This window comes from Ranitomeya variabilis, chromosome 3 (genome assembly GCF_051348905.1).
Source record: "Ranitomeya variabilis isolate aRanVar5 chromosome 3, aRanVar5.hap1, whole genome shotgun sequence".
Lineage (NCBI taxonomy): Eukaryota > Metazoa > Chordata > Amphibia > Anura > Dendrobatidae > Ranitomeya > Ranitomeya variabilis.
Window position 1 is genome coordinate 136563940 of NC_135234.1, and position 21146 is coordinate 136585085.

At 43.4% G+C, this 21146-nt stretch overlaps 1 protein-coding gene across 1 annotated transcript in view; it reads left to right on the forward strand.

Annotated features, from left to right (window-relative positions):
* The window catches only part of LOC143815467 (acetylserotonin O-methyltransferase-like), a 191037-nt gene extending 170366 nt beyond the window's left edge, over window positions 1-20671 (forward strand). Inside the window, exon 8 of the mRNA XM_077294683.1 lies at window positions 19483-20671. Within this exon, the coding sequence (XP_077150798.1) occupies window positions 19483-19694 (212 nt within the window). The 3' untranslated portion in view covers window positions 19695-20671. The remainder of the gene's footprint in view (window positions 1-19482) is intronic.
* Window positions 20672-21146: the final 475 nt, after the last annotated feature.

Consider the following 21146-nt stretch of genomic DNA (forward strand, 5'->3'; position numbering starts at 1 on the left):
GTGGAAACCCCCCAATTCTACCTGAAACCCTAACCCAAACACACCCCTAACCCTAATCCCAACGGTAACCCTAACCACACCCCTAGCCCTGACACACCCATAATTCTAATCCCAACCCTAATCCAAACGTAAATGTAATCCAAACCCTAACCCTAACTTTAGCCCCAACCCTAACTTTAGCCCCAACCCTAACTTTACCTCCAACCCTAGCCCTAACCCTAACCCTACCCCTAACCCTAAACGTGACTGAAATACGTGGCACTGAAATACGTGGCACTGAAATACGTGGCACTGAAATACGTGGCACTGAAATACGTGGCACTGAAATACGTGATACGTGGCACTTAAATACGTGGCACTGAAACACGTGGCACTGAAATACGTGGCACTGAAATACGTGGCACTGAAATACGTGGCACTGAAATACGTGGCACTTAAATAAGTGGCACTGAAATATGTGATATGTGGCACTTAAATACGTGGCACTGAAATACGTAGCACTGAAATACGTGGCACTGAAATACGTGGCACTGAAATACGTGGCACTGAAATACGTGGCACTGAAATACGTGATACGTGGCACTTAAATACGTGGCACTGAAACACGTGGCACTGAAATACGTGGCACTGAAATACGTGGCACTGAAATACGTGGCACTGAAATACGTGGCACTGAAATACGTGGCACTTAAATAAGTGGCACTGAAATATGTGATATGTGGCACTTAAATACGTGGCACTGAAATACGTGGCACTGAAATACGTGGCACTGAAATACGTGGCACTGAAATACGTGGCACTGAAATATGTGATACGTGGCACTTAAATACGTGGCACTGAAACACGTGGCACTGAAATACGTGATACGTGGCACTGAAATACGTGGCACTGAAATACGTGGCACTGAAATACGTGCAACTGAAATACGTGGTACTAAAATATGTGGCACTGAAATACGTGATACGTGGCACTGAAATACGTGGCACTGAAACACGTGCCACTGAAATACGTGATACGTGGCACTGAAATACATGGCACTGAAATACGTGGCACTGAAATACGTGGCACTGAAATACGTGGCACTGAAATACGTGGCACTATGACTGTCAGAAAATGTTCATTAAACGGTTAGGGGTGAGGTTAGGGGTAGAGTTAGGGTTAGGGTTTGGATCCCTTTATCACCTTGATGGTGGTGGGTGGCTTTTCAGTGTGTTTTCTGTTTTTTTCGATAAAAATGCATGCGTTTTTAACGCAAACAAACGCATGTGCTTAAAAACGCAAGAAAATACTGCAGGTTGTATTTCTGAAAATGAACGCATGCAGAAAAAAACCGCATGCGTTTGAAAACGCGACCAAACGCGTACAAAAAAACCGCATGCGTTTTCAATGTTAAATATAGGGAAAAAACGCATGCGTTTTTTTGTGCAAAAAACGCTGCAGACAAAAACGGAAGTGTGAAACCAGCGACGCTTTTTATAGCAAAAAAGTTTTTGCGTCTCCACATTTTGAGACCTATAATTTTTCCACATTTGCTCCACAGAGTCATGTGAGGTCTTGTTTTTTGCGGGACGAGTTGACGTTTTTATTGGTAACATTTTCGGACACGTGACCGTTTTTGATCGCTTTTTATTCCGATTTTTGTGAGGCAGAATGACCAAAAACCTGCTATTCATGAATTTCTTTTGGGAGAGGCGTTTATACCGTTCCGGGTTTGGTAAAATTGATAAAGCAGTTTTATTCGTCGGGTCAGTACGATTACAGCGATATCTCATTTATATCATTTTTTTTATGTTTTGGCGCTTTTATACGATAAAAACTATTTTATAGAAAAAATAATTATTTTGGTATCGCTTTATTCTCAGGACTATAACTTTTTTATTTTTTTGCTGATGATGCTGTATGGCGGCTTGTTTTTTGCGGGACAAGATGACGTTTTCAGCGGTACCATGGATATTTATATCAGTCTTTTTGATCGCGTGTTATTCCACTTTTTGTTCGGCGGTATGGTAATAAAGCGTTGTTTTTTGCCTCGTTTTTTTTTTTTTTTTCTTACGGTGTTTACTGAAGGGGTTAACTAGTGTGGCAGTTTTATAGGTTGGGTCGTTACGGACGTGGCGATACTAAATATGTGTACTTTTATTGTTTTTTTTTTTTAATTTAGATAAAGAAATGTATTTATGGGAATAATATATTTTTTTTTTTTTCATTATTTTGGAATATTTTTTTTTATTTTTTTTTACACATTTGGAAATTTTTTTTTTTACTTTTTTACTTTGCCCCAGGGGGGGACAATACAGATCGGTGATCTGTCAGTTTGCATAGCACTCTGACAGATCACCGATCTGATTGAAGTGCAGGCTGCTTCACAGTGCCTGCTCTGAGCAGGCGTCTGTGAAGCCACCTCCCTCCCTGCAGGACCCGGATCCGCGGCCATCTTGGATCCGGGTCTGGAGCAGGCAGGGAGGGAGGTAAGACCCTCGCAGCAACGCGATCACATCGCGTTGCTGCGGGGGGCTCAGGGAAGCCCGCAGGGAGCCCCCTCCCTGCGCGATGCTTCCCTGCATCGCCGGCACATCGCGATCATGTTTGATCGCGGTGTGCCGGGGGTTAATGTGCCGGGGGCGGTCCGTGACCGCTCCTGGCACATAGTGCCGGATGTCAGCTGCGATATGCAGCCGACACCCGGCCGCGATCGGCCGCGCTCCCCCCGTGAGCGCGGCCGATCGGCTATGACGTACTATCCCGTCGGCGGTCATACGGGCCCACCCCACCTCGACGGGATAGTACGTCAAATGTCGGGAAGGGGTTAAAAAGCGATCCAGAGAACACAGTTTTTCTGCTCCGTTTGCTTGTTGACACTGCAGAATACAGACAGATCCTTTCCATATTACAGCAACAAAAATCCATCTATTTAAAACTGTGGTTTGTCTGTCTCACGGACCACGTATAATTGCGCTCAAATTGCTGCCATTTCAGGCCTCCATTTAAATTTTGTTGCAGTTTGTTAGAGACGTTATTGACATCAGTCTGCTGTTAAAAATAGTTACCTACAGGCCAGCTATTTAAAACTGTGGTTTTCCATCACACAGATCACATATAAGTTTGCTCCAAATTCAGCCATTTGTAGTGAACATGGAAAATATTGTCCTCCATTTAAAATGGGCAAGGGACGATGTCAAGCTGATGGTGCATGCAGAGGCCATGGGCAATCTGAAATTGTGCCACAACAAACACAAACACAAACATCTTCTCACCCGACCTTCTTGTCCCAATTACTAGGGGACCGCAGCACACCACTATTGAACCCAGAGCAGTGTCAAAAGGTTGTTGGTTGGATAGCGGATAATGCTTCCAGTCACTTTGCCACCACCACCACCACCCTGTGTTCCACATGGTCAAATCTCAGTAGCCGTGAGTCTGGACCACATATTCCTCACCCTGAACCTCCTTCCTCCCACCATGCTGAGTGCTCAGAGACAACTGATCCCACACTTGGACATTCCGAAGAGCTGTTCACTTTTCCATTTATAGATTCGGGCCTCTTGCCCGTTTCATTAGAAGCGGGGCAAGAGGAGATCTTATGTAATGATGCCCAAATGTTTGAGCAGCCATGGTCACATGAATGTGACAGTGGGAAAGTGTCACAAAAGGGGGACAATGATGAGACATAATTGCCAGAAAGTCAGGAGGAGGACCAGGGTGCGGAAGTGGATTGCGAAGTGGTGGATGATATAGTAACTGACCCAATCTGGCAGGAGGACATGCAGAACGAGGACAGCAGCACACAGGGGGAAGGATGCGTAGCACCGGAACAGGCAGGAAAAAGCAGTGTGGTCGCCGCAGACAGAAGGCGGGCAACCGTTCCCCATAACTTCAACACGACGGAAGTTGCCAGTACAACTGTTAGGTCTTCCCGAGTCTGGTTGTTTTTTAAAGGCTCTGCCAATAACCACAAAAAGGCCATTTGCACCACCTGTCAGGGCAGCATCAGCAGGGGTAGGAAAACTACCAGCCTGACCATCACCAGCATGATCAGACACATGTCAGCAAAGCACCCGACGTTGTGGGCCGAACCCCAGGGTCCAGGAACAGTGCCTGCGGGTGACACCACTGCTTCCATTGTTGTGCGTGCAAGCCAATCCCCTGTCCATGGTGCATGCAAAGATGCCTCCTGCCCTGCACCTGTCATTGCACACACCCAACTAGCACCATCAACAAGCGCGTCCATGTCCTTGCCCCAGCGCAGCGTTCAGTTGTCCATACCCAAGTCCTTGGAATGCAAGCGCAAAAACGCATCCAGCGCCCCATAGGCCACACTACTAAATTCCCACATTTCGCGACTGCTTGCGCTCGAAATGTTGCCTTTTAGGCTCTTGAAGATGGAAGCTTTCTGCAACCTGATAGTGGCGGCCGTCCCTCGGTACTCAGTCCCCAGCTGCCACTATTTCTCCCAGTGTGCAATCTCCGCATTACACAAGCACGTGTCCTACAACATTAGCTGTGCCCTCAGCAATGCAAGTTCACTTAACTACAGACACGTGAACAAGTGCTTGTGGGCAGGGACCGTACATCTCGCTGATGGCACAATGGGTTAACATAGTGGTAGCCGGGACCCAGTCGGACCTTGGGATGGAACACGTCCTCTTGACGCCGAGGATTGCGGGTCCTAGGTCAATCAGGATTGCCCTCACGGTCTACAGCTCCTCCACTTCATCCTCCTCCTCTTCAGCCTCCATCACTGAAATGACCACATCAGTCACAAGCTGGAAGCACTGCATCACTGGCAACAGGCTGTTCTGAAGCTAATATGCTTAGGTGACAAACTGCACAATGCTGAAGATTTGTGTACAGCTCTGAAAGAGCAGGCAGAATTATGGCTGACACTGTTGAACCTACAGCCAGGCATGGTCATGTGTGACAATGGCCAGAAACTGGTGGCAGCTCTGAGGTGAGGGGAGCTCATACACGTACCATGCCTAGCAGTCATATAAAGAAGAATGCGTATAAAGAACAGGTAATAATATAATTTTATTGAAAAATCAAACAAATAGGGGAAAAACAACTCCCTCAAAAACACAAAACATATCTAAAAGAGAACACCTAATAAAAACATATGTGTTATAGTGGTGAGCCAACAGAAAATTAGTGGCACCACTCTCAGTGTGTATCTATATCAAAAAGAGAATAGTCGCTAGACTGCAGTACCATATATTCAATGATATGATCAAGTAATATGGCAGAATATAAACCTAACATTGCATGCACCGCAACAACAGGGTAACTATGACAAGTGTGACTCAGTCCCATATACAATCAATGCGGCGCTACTTAGCAAAACTGCAGCAGACAAATATATCAAGTAGTAAAAAGATACATTACCAAAAACACTCAGAAGATGGTGCCACCACCCCTACGCGCGTTTCGGCGGCGTGACTTCCCCTGACGAAGGCACGCCGCCGAAACGCGCGTAGGGGTGGTGGCACCATCTTCTGAGTGTTTTTGGTAATGTATCTTTTTACTACTTGATATATTTGTCTGCTGCAGTTTTGCTAAGTAGCGCCGCATTGATTGTATATGGGACTGAGTCACACTTGTCATAGTTACCCTGTTGTTGCGGTGCATGCAATGTTAGGTTTATATTCTGCCATATTACTTGATCATATCATTGAATATATGGTACTGCAGTCTAGCGACTATTCTCTTTTTGATATAGATACACACTCAGAGTGGTGCCACTAATTTTCTGTTGGCTCACCACTATAACACATATGTTTTTATTAGGTGTTCTCTTTTAGATATGTTTTGTGTTTTTGAGGGAGTTGTTTTTCCCCTATTTGTTTGATTTTTCAATAAAATTATATTATTACCTGTTCTTTATACGCATTCTTCTTTATATGACTGCTAGTACATGGCGTTGAACATATACGTATTTTTTCATGATTAGGGACATTGTATATAATAGATACGTACAGTTATACAATTGAATATTGATATGTCCGTCTGCTTTAGGTAACCATTTGACTTTACGTACCATGCCTAGCCCATGTGCTTAACCTTGTGGTTCAGTGGTTTCTGAAAACCTACCCAGAGCTGCCGGATCTGCTTTTCAAAGTATGCCATCTGTGTGCTCATTTTAGAAAGTCAGCGACAGCTTCCGCCACCCTTGCTGTGCTTCAGCACCGTTTGCAGCTTCTGGCTCATCGACTGGTGTGTGATGTCCCCATGCGTTGGAACTCTATACTGCAGATATTGGGAAGGATTTGTGAGCAGAAGAGGGCAGACCCACTTCCTAATAATAGGAACATTTGTTCATGAGGCACTCCTCTATGGCTCTTCAAAGGGGCATTGGAATGCCTTTAAATTTATGGCAGCCCTTGCATTCACTGTATAGTCAAACAGTATTGGAGACCTACTTCTACTAATGGGAACATTGTTTTCAAGAGGCCCTCCTGTACATCTCTTCAAAGGAGTATTGGGGTGCATCCAAATTTTGGGCAGCCCTGTCACTCACTGTATACTTAACAACAGTATAGGAGACCCACTGCTTAACAATGGGAACAACAAATCATAGCCGGCTGATGGCTCTCTAAGAATAGTGAGGGCCGACTTCTGGCCCTTTAAGAATAGTAAAGGCCACCTGATAGCCCTATAAAAATAGGCTTTGTGACTTTCAGAGACCCTCCTTCATAAATAAAACAGGATGTGTCTGATGATGTGTTACACACCACATGGCCATATAAGGTTGTAAAATGTTAAAATGACATTTCCCAGTGAATGCATTTGTCTTGGTTGAAAGCAATGCTAAAGTTCAAAACGCATCAAAAACGCTACATGTGAACATATCCCAAGGTGTGGAGGAGCATTTTTGTTTTTGGTTATTAATGTTGCCTTATATACAAGTCATTACCCTGGAAAGGATATTCCTTAGCATATTTTCCAGAAAATCCATTTTGGTTTCTTTTTTGTATGTTTTAATTTGAGTTTGTAAAAGTGGCATAAGACTCTGACAACATTGTTCACATCAGTGATCTGGGAGTCAGAATTGCTTTCAGGGGTCTTCCCCATGTTGTTCCCATGTCTTTTGATCACTGATCCCATCGATTTCTGCAATTTCTAGTCCCTCTGCAGACTGCTAGTCCCTCTGCAGACTGCCGGGGGCTGCCAGAAAAATGCTTGCGTTTCCCATAGACTTACATTGGGCTCGTTGCTCGGGTCGAGCACCCAAGCATTCCAATTTGCTCGACCCGAGCAACGAGCACCTGAGCATTTTAGTGGTCGCCCATCACTATTTGTAGCATCTAGTGTGTTATAGAGGCCTGATACATAGGCCACAAAAAAAAATTCTTCTGTTATTAATGTCATACAGTAAGGGACCAGAGTTTAAAAGAGTTTTGTAGCATCTAGTATGTTATAGAGGTCTGATTCTTGGTCCAAAGAAAAAAAATATTTTTTCTGTGACTAGCGCAATACAGCATACCATATTTCAATTTTGAATTTACTGTCGCTGAAATTCAGCTGTTTGCAGAGGTGGTGCAGAGATTAAAATATAATTTTGGTTGTTAATACTGTGCTCTTACCACACTATCTGAGCAACATGACTGGGAAAAAGCAAGGCCGTGGTGGAAGGGGAATTAGGCTTGGTGTTCAAAGTGTACGTGGGGTAGGTGGTAATGTTGGTGAAAGCACTAGTGAAACTTATGTTTCTGGACAGGCTACACTACTACCTTTATTTGGCAGCCACACAGCAGTACACCTTGTCGATGATTCCCAGAAAGAGCATGTACTTGAGTGGACGGCAAGTGCAGCTTCAAGTGACCTCTCCTCCTCTTCCTTCACCTCAACATCACACCCAGTACAGTCCACAGATGTGCCACCCAAATTCCCCTTGCTTTCCCCGGCGTCCCAAGTATTCAAACGTTCAACTGATTGAACGAAACCACAGATGCGTGATTCTGAAGAGCTGTTCACACATTCTATGCCATGTTCATCAGAAGTGTACTCAAAAGCTTTGCAGAGTCAAGATGAGGAAATCTGCACCGATGCCCAAATTTTTTTAAGCTTAGATCCGGAGCAGGAAGGAGTACGGTCCCGACAGCATCCTGACCCTCGTCATCAGACATTAACCCGTGGGGGAGGAGGTGATCCTGATGAGACTCAGATATCTGAGGCTCACACGGAATGTACTGTGCTGTCAGGGCAAGAAGAGAAAAGTAACTCCAAGGGTGAGGAATGTGATAACAAAGAGGATGATGATGATGAGGTGTTAGATCCCAGTTGGCGTGGATATAGAGGCACACAGCTGAGTAGGTCATCTGACGAGGAAGATGAGGAGGTTACATTGCGCTATCCATCGCAGACACGTAGTGATGCAGCCACGATGAGTGATGTATCCTCAGTCACAACTGTGCCTCTGAACTGCAGCATCCTTGGGTCTGTAGCTCGCAGGGGTGGCAAGGGTGGCCTAGCCTTTGCTTTTTTTTGACACTGTGAAGGATGAGCCATCTTACGTAATCTGCCAACTTTGCAAAAATAAACTGAGTTGAGGTAAAAAGTGCAATAATTTGACTACTACATGTATGAACCTTCACATTCGCAATCAACATGTTTTACTGTGGGAATCCCACTATGCAAAAATGCAGCCAGTGGACATCAACCACCATCAGCCGCCCCATCTATCACATCTGCTGCTTCTTCATCCTCCTCTGTTACCGTGCAAACTATTGAGATGCAGGTCTTTGACCGTAGAACCTCAGGTTCTGTACCTGATTGAGTCACACTGACTGAGAGGCCACCTTCATCTGTAAAGGAAGCTGACATGCTGTTGTGAATTCTGTTGTGGGTTCTGCTCTTGGGCTCCCTCCGGTGGTTATAAGTGGTAGTGCTGCTGTTTGTCCTTCACAGCAGTCATCAGGTGCTTCCACTTTGGACGGGGCTATTTAGTCTGGCTTCACCCTTTAGTGAGTGCCAGTTGTCCATTGTTTTTCTGGAGGATTAACATCTCTGCTTGGTTTCTCCTGCTGGATTGTCCAAATCATCAAAGATAAGTCCTGGCTTTGTTTTTGCAGTCCACATGCGGTGGACTTTATAGTTCAGTGAATTGCTGTTTTTTCTTGTCCAGCTTTGTCTATGTAAGGTTTTTATCAGCCAAGCTGGAAGCTCTGGAGTCGCAGAGTTTCCCTCCATGCCTTTAGTTAGGTGTGGAGATTTTTTTATTCTCTGTGGTGGATTTTTGTAGTATTTTAATACTGACCGCACAGTACTCTGTCCTGTCTTTTCTTTCTAGGTAGCGTGGCCTCCTTTGCTAAATTCTGTTTTCAGTCTGCGTTTGTAATTTCCCTCTCCTCTCACAGTCAATATTTGTGGGGGGCTGTCTTTCCTTTGGGAATTTTCTCTGAGGCAAGATAGTTTTCCTGTTTCTTTCTTTAGGGGTAATTAGTCCTCCGGCTGTGACGAGGTGTCGAGGGAGTGACAGGAACATCCCACGACTACTTATAGTGGCGGTGTTAAGTTCAGGGTCTGCGGTCAGTATAGAGGCCACCTACTCCAGAGCTCGTCCATGCTGCTCCTAGGCCACCAGATCATAACAGTACAACTGGCCAACAATGAGTTAACCGCATCTCAAAAGAAGGGAAAGAAAGTGCTGAGCCATTTTTTTTTCTGTACTCTGTTGTGTTTTTTTTCCCTCTTCACCTCTGGGTGGCTCAAGAGTTAGGTGCTGACATGGATGTTCAGGGACTTGCTTCTCGGGTGGTTAAACTTGCTGCTAAAGTACAGGGTATTTCTGATTATATCGTGCAGACTCCTGTTTTTGAGCCTAGAATTCCTACCCCGATCTGTTTTTTGGGGACAGGTCCAAATTTTTGAGCTTTAAAAATAACTGTAAACTGTTTTTTGCTCTGAAGCCCCGTTCCTCTGGTGATCCCATCCAGCAGGTAAAAATTGTCATTTCTCTGTTGCGTGGCGACCCGCAGGATTGGGCATTTTCCCTGGAATCTGGGAATCCGGCCTTGCTTAACATAGACACCTTTTTTCAGGCACTTGGGTTATTGTATGATGAACCTAATTCTGTGGATCATGCTGCGAAAACATTGTTGGCCCTGTGTCAGGGTCAAGAAGCGGCAGAATCATATTGCCAGAAATTTAGAAAATGGTCTGTGCTTACTAAGTGGAATGAAGATGCTTTGGCGGCAATTTTCAGAAAGGGTCTTTCTGAATCTGTTAAAGATGTGGTGGGCTTCCCACGCCTGCAGGTCTGAGTGATTCTATGTCTCTGGCCATTCAAATTGATCGGCGCTTGCGTGAGCGCAGAGTTGTGCACACTATGGCATTGTCTTCCGAGCGGAGTCCTGAGCCAATGCAGTGTGATAGGATTGTGTCTAGAGCTGAACGCCAAGGATTCAGACGTCAGAAGAGGTTGTGCTTTTACTGCGGCGATTCTGCTCATGTTATTTCTGATTGCCCTAAGCGTGCCAAGAGAATCGCTAATTCCGTTACCATCAGTACTGTACAACCTAAATTTCTGTTATCTGTGACCCTGATCTGCTCATTATCGTCATTCTCTGTCATGGCATTTGTGGATTCAGGCGCCGCTTTAAATTTGATGGACTTAGAATTTGCCAGACGTTGTGGTTTTCCCTTACAGCCTTTGCGGAGTCCTATCCCTTTGAGGGGTATTGATGCTACACCATTGGCTAAAAATAAACCTCAGTTTTGGACACAGTTAACCATGTGCATGGCGCCAGCCCATCAGGAAGATTGTCGTTTCCTGGTGTTGCATAATTTGCATGATGCTATTGTGCTGGGGTTTCCATGGTTACAGGTACATAATCCGGCGTTGGATTGGAAATCTATGTCTGTGACTAGTTGGGGTTGTCAGGGGGTTCATGATGATGTTCCTCTGATGTCAATTTCCTCCTCCCCCTCTTCTGATATTCCTGAGTTTCTGTCAGATTTCCAGGATGTTTTCGATGAGCCCAAGTCCAGTTCCCTTCCACCGCATAGGGACTGTGATTGTGCTATTGACTTGATTCCAGGCTGTAAGTTTCCTAAGTTTCCGACTTTTCAACCTGTCTGTGCCTGAACATGCCGCCATGCGGAGCTATGGAAAGCAGTCTTTGGAGAAGGGGCATATTCGGCCATCTTCTTCTCCATTGGGAGCAGGTTTTTTTTTTTGTTGCCAAGAAGGATGGCTCCTTGAGACCCTGTATTGATTATCACCTCTTGAATAAAATCACGGTCAAATTCCAATACCCTTTGCCTTTGCTTTCTGATTTGTTTGCCAGGATTAAGGGGGCTAGTTGGTTTACTAAGATTGACCTTCGAGGGGCATATAATCTTGTTCGTATTAAGCAGGGTGACGAATGGAAAACTGCGTTTAATACGCCCGAGGGCCATTTTGAATATCTTGTGATGCCATTCGGACTCTCTAATGCCCCATCTGTGTTTCAGTCCTTCATGCATGTTATTTTTCAGAATTATCTTGATAAATTCATGATTGTATATTTGGATGATATTTTGATTTTTTCAGATGATTGGGAGTCTCATGTGAAACAAGTCAGGATGGTATTTCAGGTCCTTCGTGATAATGCCTTGTTTGTGAAGGGGTCTAAGTGCCTCTTTGGAGTACAGAAGGTTTCTTTTTTGGGCTTCATTTTTTCTCCATCATCTATAGAAATGGATCCGGTTAAGGTTCAGGCCATTCATGATTGGATCCAGCCCACATCCGTGAAGAGCCTTCAGAAATTTTTGGGCTTTGCTAATTTTTATCGCCGTTTCATTGCCAACTTCTCCAGTGTGGTTAAACCCCTGACCGATTTGACGAGGAAGGGCGCTGATGTAGCTAATTGGTCCTCTGAGGCTGTTTCTGCCTTTCAGGAGCTTAAGCGCCGATTTACTTCTGCCCCTGTGTTGCGTCAGCCGGATGTTTCTCTTCCTTTTCAGTTTGAGGTTGACGCTTCTGAGATTGGGGCAGGGGCCGTTTTGTCTCAGAGGAATTCTGATGGTTCCTTGATGAAACCGTGTGCCTTCTTTTCTCGAAAGTTTTCGCCTGCGGAACGCAATTATGATGTCGGCAATCGTGAGTTGTTGGCTATGAAGTGGGCATTTGAGGAGTGGCGACATTGGCTTGAGGGGGCCAAGCACCGTATTGTGGTCTTGACCGATCATAAGAATCTGATTTACCTCGAGTCTGCCAAATGGCTGAATCCTAGACAGGCCCGATGGTCCCTGTTTTTCTCCCGTTTTGATTTTGTTGTCTCGTATCTTCCGGGTTCTAAGAATGTTAAGGCTGATGCCCTCTCCAGGAGTTTTTTGCCTGATTCCCCTGGGATTCTTGAGCCGGTTGGTATTCTAAAGGAGGGGGTGATTCTTTCTGCCATCTCCCCTGATTTGCGACGGGTTCTTCAGGAGTTTCAGGCTGATAAACCTGATCGCTGTCCAGCGGGGAAACTGTTTGTTCCTGACAGATGGACTAGTAAAGTGATTTCCGAGGTTCACTGTTCTGTGTTGGCTGGCCATCCTGGGATTTTTGGTACCAGAGATGTGGTTAGTAGGTCCTTTTGGTGGCCTTCTTTGTCACGGGATGTGCATTCTTTTGTGCAGTCCTGTGGGACTTGTGCGCGGGCCAAACCTTGCTGCTCCCGCGCCAGTGGGTTTCTTTTGCCTTTGCTGGTCCCTGAGAGGCCTTGGACGCATATTTCTATTGATTTTATTTCGGATCTTCCTGTTTCCCAGAGGATTTCTGTTATCTGGGTGGTTTGTGACCGGTTTTCTAAGATGGTTCATTTGGTACCTTTGCCTAAATTGCCTTCCTCTTCTGAGTTGGTTCCGTTGTTTTTTCAGCATGTGGTTCGTTTGCATGGCATTCCGGAGAATATTGTGTCCGATAGAGGTTCCCAGTTTGTTTCTAGGTTTTGGCGGTCCTTTTGTGCTAAGCTGGGCATTGATTTGTCTTTTTCTTCCGCATTTCATCCTCAAACGGCCAAACCGAGCGAACTAACCAGACTTTGGAAACTTATTTGAGATGCTTTGTGTCTGCCGATCAGGATGATTGGGTGGCTTTCTTGCCATTGGCCGAGTTTGCCCTTAATAATCGGGCTAGTTCTGCTTCTTTGGTTTCACCATTCTTTTGTAATTCTGGGTTTCATCATCGTTTTTCTTCAGGGCAGTTTGAGTCTTCTGATTGTCCTGGGGTGGATTCTGTGGTTGACAGGTTGCAGCAGATTTGGGCTCATGTTGTGGACAATTTGGTGTTGTCTCAGGAGGAGGCTCAGTGTTTTGCCAACCGTCGTCGGCGTGTGGGTTCCCGGCTTCGGGTTGGGGATTTGGTGTGGTTGTCTTCTCGTCATGTTCCTATGAAGGTTTCTTCCCCGAAGTTCAAGCCTCGGTTTATTGGTCCTTATAGGATTTCTGAGATTATCAATCCAGTGTCTTTTCGTTTGGCCCTTCCAGCCTCTTTTTCCATCCATAATGTTTTTCATAGATCTTTGTTGCGGAAATATGTGGTGCCCGTGGTTCCCTCTGTTGATCCTCCTGCCCCGGTGTTGATTGATGGAGAGTTGGAGTATGTTGTGGAGAAGATCTTGGATTCTCGTTTTTCAAGACGGAGGCTTCAGTATCAGAATGGGCTCGGACCTCATGGTAAAGCCCAACATATGAGTGCCTTCTTGCTGCACTATTTGCAACATGATCGCCGTACAGTTATGATTAGGAATAATGCTGACTACAGCCACTTTACTAGACCCACGTTATAAAACCAAATTTTTCCAGCTGATTCCTGCCTAGAAAGGGACCCGCGAATGGTGGAGTATCGAAACACACTTTTATACAACCTTAAGAGAGCTTTTCTCCAAGACAGCAGTGAAGCACACAGTTCGTGTAGCAGCTGTAGACTTCCAACCTCCATCCTGTCAATTTGTCAACACCAAAACATTAGCAGCAGCAGCAGTGGTGGAAGTGGAAGAAGCAATTTCTGTTAGTCCTTTGACACTTTTTTTTAGACCAACTCATGCACCAGCACAACAGAGTCCAAGTCTTTCACTTGGTGAACGAATGGAGAGGATGGTGCAGGAGTATCTAGAACTAAACAGCAATACCATCAGGGAGGGTGTGGACCCTTTCACATTTTAGTCTTTAAAAATGGAGGAGTGAATACGACCTGACCCGGCCACATTCCTACTGGGAGCCAAATACCCGGGATTTACTAATAAATTCCATAGGCTGATAGGCCAACTGCTTATGGCCGCTAAGCTACATATAGCTACCAACTGGAGGTCGCCGTTTCTCTCTGTCCAGACAGTTAAGGATAAAATGAATTCAATCCTCCTATATGAACGTATACATGCGACTAGGGAGGATTTGTGGGAGGCCTTCTACCAGATTTGGAAACCGTGGATAGATCTTAATACGGACTTAAATCTTGAACAAACCTTGACTTTATCTATTTGAGATTCTATTACCCTGTGAGAGATTCTGATAACATTGGGGTTGAGTCGGAGTTGGGTGGGGTGCGGGGAGGTGGGAGATGGAACTTATGAAGTGGAACATAGTATAACTTTATCTGGTAAATATACTACAGCGTACCATGAAATTAAGTGCAGTATCTCATTTCCTTCCCCATTTTCCCTCTTTTATGTCTCCCCATGTCCTTTTCTTGTTATATTTGTATTTTTGAATTTGAGTTTAATATATATATGGTTTTTCCACTTTGTTCAGATTTAATGCTTATTGAACTCCCTTGTAAGGGAAACTGTTGTTCAATTGCTATGTTATTGAAAATAAAAATTATTGAAACTAAAAATGGAGGAGTGACCTGAGCTCGCCTCACGTGCTTTGGAGGATTTATCATGCCCGGCAGCTAGCATTCTTTCAGAAAATGTCTTCAGTGCTGCTGGTGGTGCCCTGACGGATAAGTGCATACGGTTGTCCCCTGAAAGTGTTGACCACCTAACTTTCAGACAGTCAATATGTCTTTTTACTTTTTACTGACCTGAGATATAAGAGACTAGCATCCCCATACAGGTGACAATCTAGCAGCTGTCGGCTGTACACTATAGCTGATAACTTGCTGCATTAGCGACGATCCGTGTTGGCACCATCCATATTTGTTTAACCCCTTAGATGCTGCTGTCAATAGTTACTACATCATATAAATTATTTCCAAAATACGGGCCATAAATCATAAGCTCATCCACAAAGATATAAGCATTAAACCAAACAAAAAAGTAGGCCTTAGAGCATTTCTTGAAAATATATAGAGAAATTTTATTGAAAAAATTCAAATAACACAGTAATATTAACATAAAGACAACTATATGCAGAGAAAATCAGGGTGTAATGACATCAAGGTGCCACGTCCGCAAGGCAGTTGGTCAGGTTGTTTGTCAAAAAAAGGAGATAATACAAATATGCATGTACACTCCTAAAACAGATAGATACATATAGAGTGTACCACTAAATCATGTGGTGGTGACCATTGGTAGTTCCTATTCAAAAATTCATACATAGACCCAAGGTATAAAATAACTGTATAGTCCAGGTAAATATGCTTGTCAAAGTGATGCAGGGAGAATAATAACAAAAACCAACGATCACATATTATGAAGTTAGGCCAATACTGAAAAGATTGTACCAAGACATCAATCCATAGATAACACTCAGTTCATTATATCAAACATAATAAAGGGAAAAAGATGCCCATAGTAAACCAACCTGAATGCGTGACGTGGAAAAGCGGACCCCAACGCGTGTTTCGCAATGTTGATTCCTCGGGGGGCATCATATAAATGGTTAAAAGAATGTGGGGGCTTCTTTTTTAACCCCATTAGCACCCTGAGATCGATTGTGTGGTCCTGATGTTTGCCATGGCAGTTCACGATCAAATAATGGCCTTAGAGTCTGCCGGATGTGGTAATCTGTTCAGAAGTTACCAACATTTAGGTGGTAAAAATACATTTTTTCATTCCTTTTATGTCACTTTGCATTAATTCCTGAAAATCACCTGAAGGGTAAATTATCTACCTGACAGCAGTTTTCAATATTTTAAGAGGTGCTGTTTTTAAAATGGTATAATTTTTTTTGGGGGGGGTTCCAATACATAGGCCCCTCAAAATCACTTCAAACCTGGATAGGTTCCTAAAAAAAAATAATGTTGTAAATTTCCTTAGGAAAAGGAAAAATTACCGCTACATTTTTAAACCTCCTAAAATGCTAACAATGTAAAATAACATTTTAAAAATGGTGCTGATTTAAAGCAGACCTGAGGGAAAAGTTATTTATTAATGTTTTGCTATGCGATGACTATCTGGGTTAAATGGATAATCATTCAAAGTTTGAAAATGTTATTTTGTTTACATTTTTGTCATATTTCTGATATTTTTTATACGTAAACACAAAACATATTGATCTAAATTTAACATTATCATAAAGTATAATGTGCCATGAAAAAGCAGTCTCCAAATCAATGGGATATGTTGAAGCGTTTCAGAGTTATTACCACATAAAGTGACACTGGTCAGATTTAAAAAATTTGGCCCGGTCACTAAGGGGTTAAGATGAACAAGTCATGGATCTCCAAGGACTTTTACACCCCACTCGCAGACTGTACACACTAGGTGATATTGCATTTTTTTAGTATGATGCATTAATGTCACGTAACTGCACTCTGTGATATCTTTAGTGTCTCTAATGAGACTGCTGCTGCTGATGTTAACACAAATTTGTGGAAACGTGAACAATCATGGTTGGTCTACATCTGCTGTGTTAGCTGCAGTGGAAGACATGTTGATCCCAATTAAACTATTTCTATTCTCGTGAACGTTATTCCACTTCTGTGGTGTAAGGCCCTTATTTTTTAAAATGTGAACACTCCAAGTTGGGTGTCCATTTACTGCTGGTTTGGGTGTAGTGAAAGACCTCTTGGTCCCTATTACCCTATTTCTACTGTGTTGAAATTGATACTTCTTTGGTAGTATCTGCCAATAATTTTTGGAAATGTGAACACTCATGGTTGAGTGTCCATCTGCTGTATTGGGTGTAGAGAAAGACATGTCAGTCCCTATTCTACTATTTCTACTGTGGTGAAATTGATACTACTTTGGTGGTGTCTGCCAATAATGTTTGGAAATGTGAACACTCCTTGCTGAGTGTCCATCTGCTTTTTTTGGGTGTAGAGAAGAACCTGTTTGTCCCTGTTAGGGCTCATACTCACATGCGAGAAACTTGGATGCGTCTCGCAGGTCAATATCCGGCACTGCACCTGGCACTCAGGAGCGGAGCGTGCGGCTGCATGTATTGCTAGGCGGCCGCACACTCCAATCTGAGTGCCAGTTGCAGTGCCGGGTATTGAGGTGCGAGACTCATCCGAGTTTCTCGCATGTGAGTGTGAGCCCTTAGACTATTTCTACTGTGGTGAAATTGATGCCACTTCTGTGGTGTAAGACCCTCATTTATCTAAATGTGAACACACCTTGTAGGTAGTGTTGAGCGATACCGTCCGATATTTGAAAGTATCGGTATCGGAAAGTATCGGCCGATACCGGCAAAGTATCGGATCTAATCCGATACCGATACCCGATACCAATACAAGTCAATGGGACACCAAGTATCAGACGGTATCCTGTATGGTTCCCAGGGTCTGAAGGAGAGGAAACTCTCCTTCAGGCCCTGGGATCCATATCAATGTGTAAAAGAAAGAATTAAAATAAAAAATAGGGATATACTCACCCTCCGACGCAGCCTGGACTTTACCGCCGTAACCGGGAGCTGTTGTACCTAAGAATGCGCGCTTGAAGGGCCTTAGATGAGGTCACGGCGCTCTGATTGGTCCGTAGCGGTTGCGTGACCGCTACGCGACCAATCACAAAGCCGTGACGTCACCTAAGGTCTTTCAAGCGCTTGAAATACCTTAGAAGACATCCGCAGCTTCTGATTGGTCGCGTAGCGGTCGCGTGACCGTTACGCGACCAATCACAAAGCAGTGACGTCACCTAAGGTCTTTCAAGCGCTTGAAAGACCTTAGGTGACGTCACTGCTTTGTGATTGGTCCGTAGCGGTCACACGACCGCTACGGACCAATCAAAGCGCCGTGACATCATCTAAGGCCCTTCAAGCGCGCATTTTTAGGTACAACGGCTCCCGGTTACGGCGGTAAAGTCCAGGCTGCGTCGGAGAGGTGAGTATATCCCTATTTTTTATTTTAATTCTTTCTTTTACACATTGATATTAATCCCGATACCGATTCCCGATACCACAAAAGTATCGGATCTCGGTATCGGAATTCCGATACCCGCAAGTATCGGCCGATACCCGATACTTGCGGTATCGGAATGCTCAACACTACTTGTAGGTTGTTCATCTGTTGCACTGGGTGTAGAGAAAGACCTGTTGGTCCCTATTCTACTGTGGTGAAATTGATGCCACTTTGGTGGTGTATGACAATAATATTTGGAAATGTGAACACTCCTTGTTTGGGTGTCTATCTGCTGGATTGGGTGTAGTGAAGGACCTGTCGGTCCCTATTCTACTATTTCTACTGTGGTGAAATTGAGGCTACTTTTGTGGTGTCTGACAATAATTTTTTGAAAATGTGAACACTCCTGCTTAGGTCTCCTTCATGCGTGTTGCCTGCAGCAGTAGGACTCAGAGACCATCAGGCCTCCAATTCCTTGCACTCAACTACCCGTTACTATCCTTAAATTTTTCTGACATTGGTAGTCTAGAAAACTGATATTTCTGCCACCTGAGTGTGGCTCAGCATGAAAGCAGGTAGAGGTGCTGCATGTGGTGTCAGGGCTCCCAGCAAAGAGGCCCTACACCTATTCTTCACCCACCTCATCTTACTGTGACGTTCATTGGAAAGCTGTATATGCTGGCCCAGACCCCGATACCTCATGCCTGGCTTATTGCTGCAGTTCCACACTGCAATTTGTACTGTGGGTGAATTGAGGCCACTTTCCTGGTGTCTGCCCCTCATTTGAGGGGTTTTGGCACCATTTGGGGCCATTATAAGGTATTGTGCATGCGTTTGTTTTTGCCTCCCATTGATGTAAATGGCATTCAGTAATGTTCAGCGAATATTCGATGAATTAATCGGCGAATATTGCAAATTCGGCGAGCGTAACCCGAATCGAACATTGAAATATTCGCTCATCTCTAGTTGTAATGACGTTGGCACTGTGTTGTGAGATGAGATATATTCCTGTTGTCTGCGTTTACTAATAGTAATTGTTTATGTTTAGTAACAAATGCATCAGACTATTAGATCTTTGGCCTTCAGACACGGCTAACAATTTTAATGTGTTTTTGATGTTATTAATAACTAAATTGATATGACATTGATCTGATATGTTATTAATATGTACATTCATAGCTTGATATGTTAAATTGAGCTTATTGTTACAACCACAGATAACAATCAGAACGTCAGACGGTTCTTGCTTTACCTTTGTGATAATAATTGCCACTATTTCTCTCGGTAATCTTTAGGCGGTGGAGTGCTGCTAGTTGAAGTCCTTTTAAATGAAGACAGAAGTGGACCCGTGACTTCCCAGCTGTTCTCACTGAACATGTTGGTCCAGACAGAAGGCAGAGAACGGACGCCATCTGAGTATACCAAGCTCCTTACAGACTCTGGCTTTAGAGACGTTGAGGTCAAAACCACTGGAAAACTATATGACGCAATACTGGGAAGGAAATGAATCTAAGCGGCATCTTCTTATGGCTGTGATTTTAATTTTTTTTTTTACATATTTGGAATTTATTTTCCTAATGTTGAATAAATAGCAAAAGTAATAACATTTTATTTAGACTGACATATTTCACATAGTCATAATTTTAAGGGCTTGATTAATTTTACCCTGGATTTCTCCTGCTGTCTTAATAAATATCCTGTAGATGTCGCTAGTGTTTCAAATGTTATTAGCTGCTTTTTTTTTAATATAGATGCACAGAAATATATTAGATAGATAATGTCTGTAAAATGCTGTGGAATTAATGGCACTATATAATTGAGTAAAATAAATAGATATGAGATAGATTATCTGATTAGAGAGATACGGGAGATAGATTAAAAAAATGAAACAGCATTAATAGTTATGTTGCCGGGTGCATGCCTTCAGAGGTTTACCAAAACCCTATAAATAACTGACTAAAACAAGGAGGGCAGCAGTGAATGTGCAAAGAACCCTCTTTTTTAGCCAGTAAAGTGCGATGTAACTTTTCGTCTTATGCACTTTTTTTTAGATGGATGGAAAGAATAAAAAAGAAGGCAGCACTCCAAAATCATTAAGGAAACGTGTGGGTATTTTTTGACAACCGTGAGCATTTCTCAAGCATTAGACACCTACATCTTCCTTATTAATTTTGGAGTGCTGCCTACTATTTCATTCTATTTTATGGGTGAACACTGAGTTGGTGTTCGGAGGCTTGCACCCTACATTTCGCAGAGCTACTCTACTTCTTTTTTTAGATTGATATGTGGTATTTTCCAGATTTACGGTAATTTTATCACACAACTAGTTTATTAACACACATGTGCTAATATTATGTTGCTACTTTCCTTTTCTGTAATTTGCAATCTGAAATAATTGTCTAAACCATACTTGTGCTTTGAGGTAACTTTTCAGAATAGGCTGTAATGTGTGTACATGAGGAATTACACCATTTCTGGTCATCACGTGGCTTGTATCCTCAATTTTTTTTTCTCCCTCTCCAGACTCTCACCTGAATTTTCAGTTCTCTTTGACCTTGAAGGTGGAGACTATGATGTTTCCAATACACAGTACACACAGAGAGATTAATTCCTATTTTTCTTTCTCTATAACATACCAAAGAAGCTTCAGCAGCATGGAAGTTATTATACAGGGTAGGCCATTTATATGGATACACCTAAATAATATGGGAATGGTTGGTGATATCACTTTCCTTTTTGTGGCACATTAGTATATGGGAGGGGGAAAACTTTTCAAGATGGGTGGTGACCTTGGCGGCCTTTTTTAAATTGGCCATGTTGGATCCAACTTTATTTTTTTCAATGGAAAGAGGGTCATGTGACACAAACCTATTGAGAATTTCACAAGAAAAACAATGGTGTGCTTGGTTTTAACGTAACTTTATTCTTTTATGAGTTATTTAAAAGTTTATGACCACTT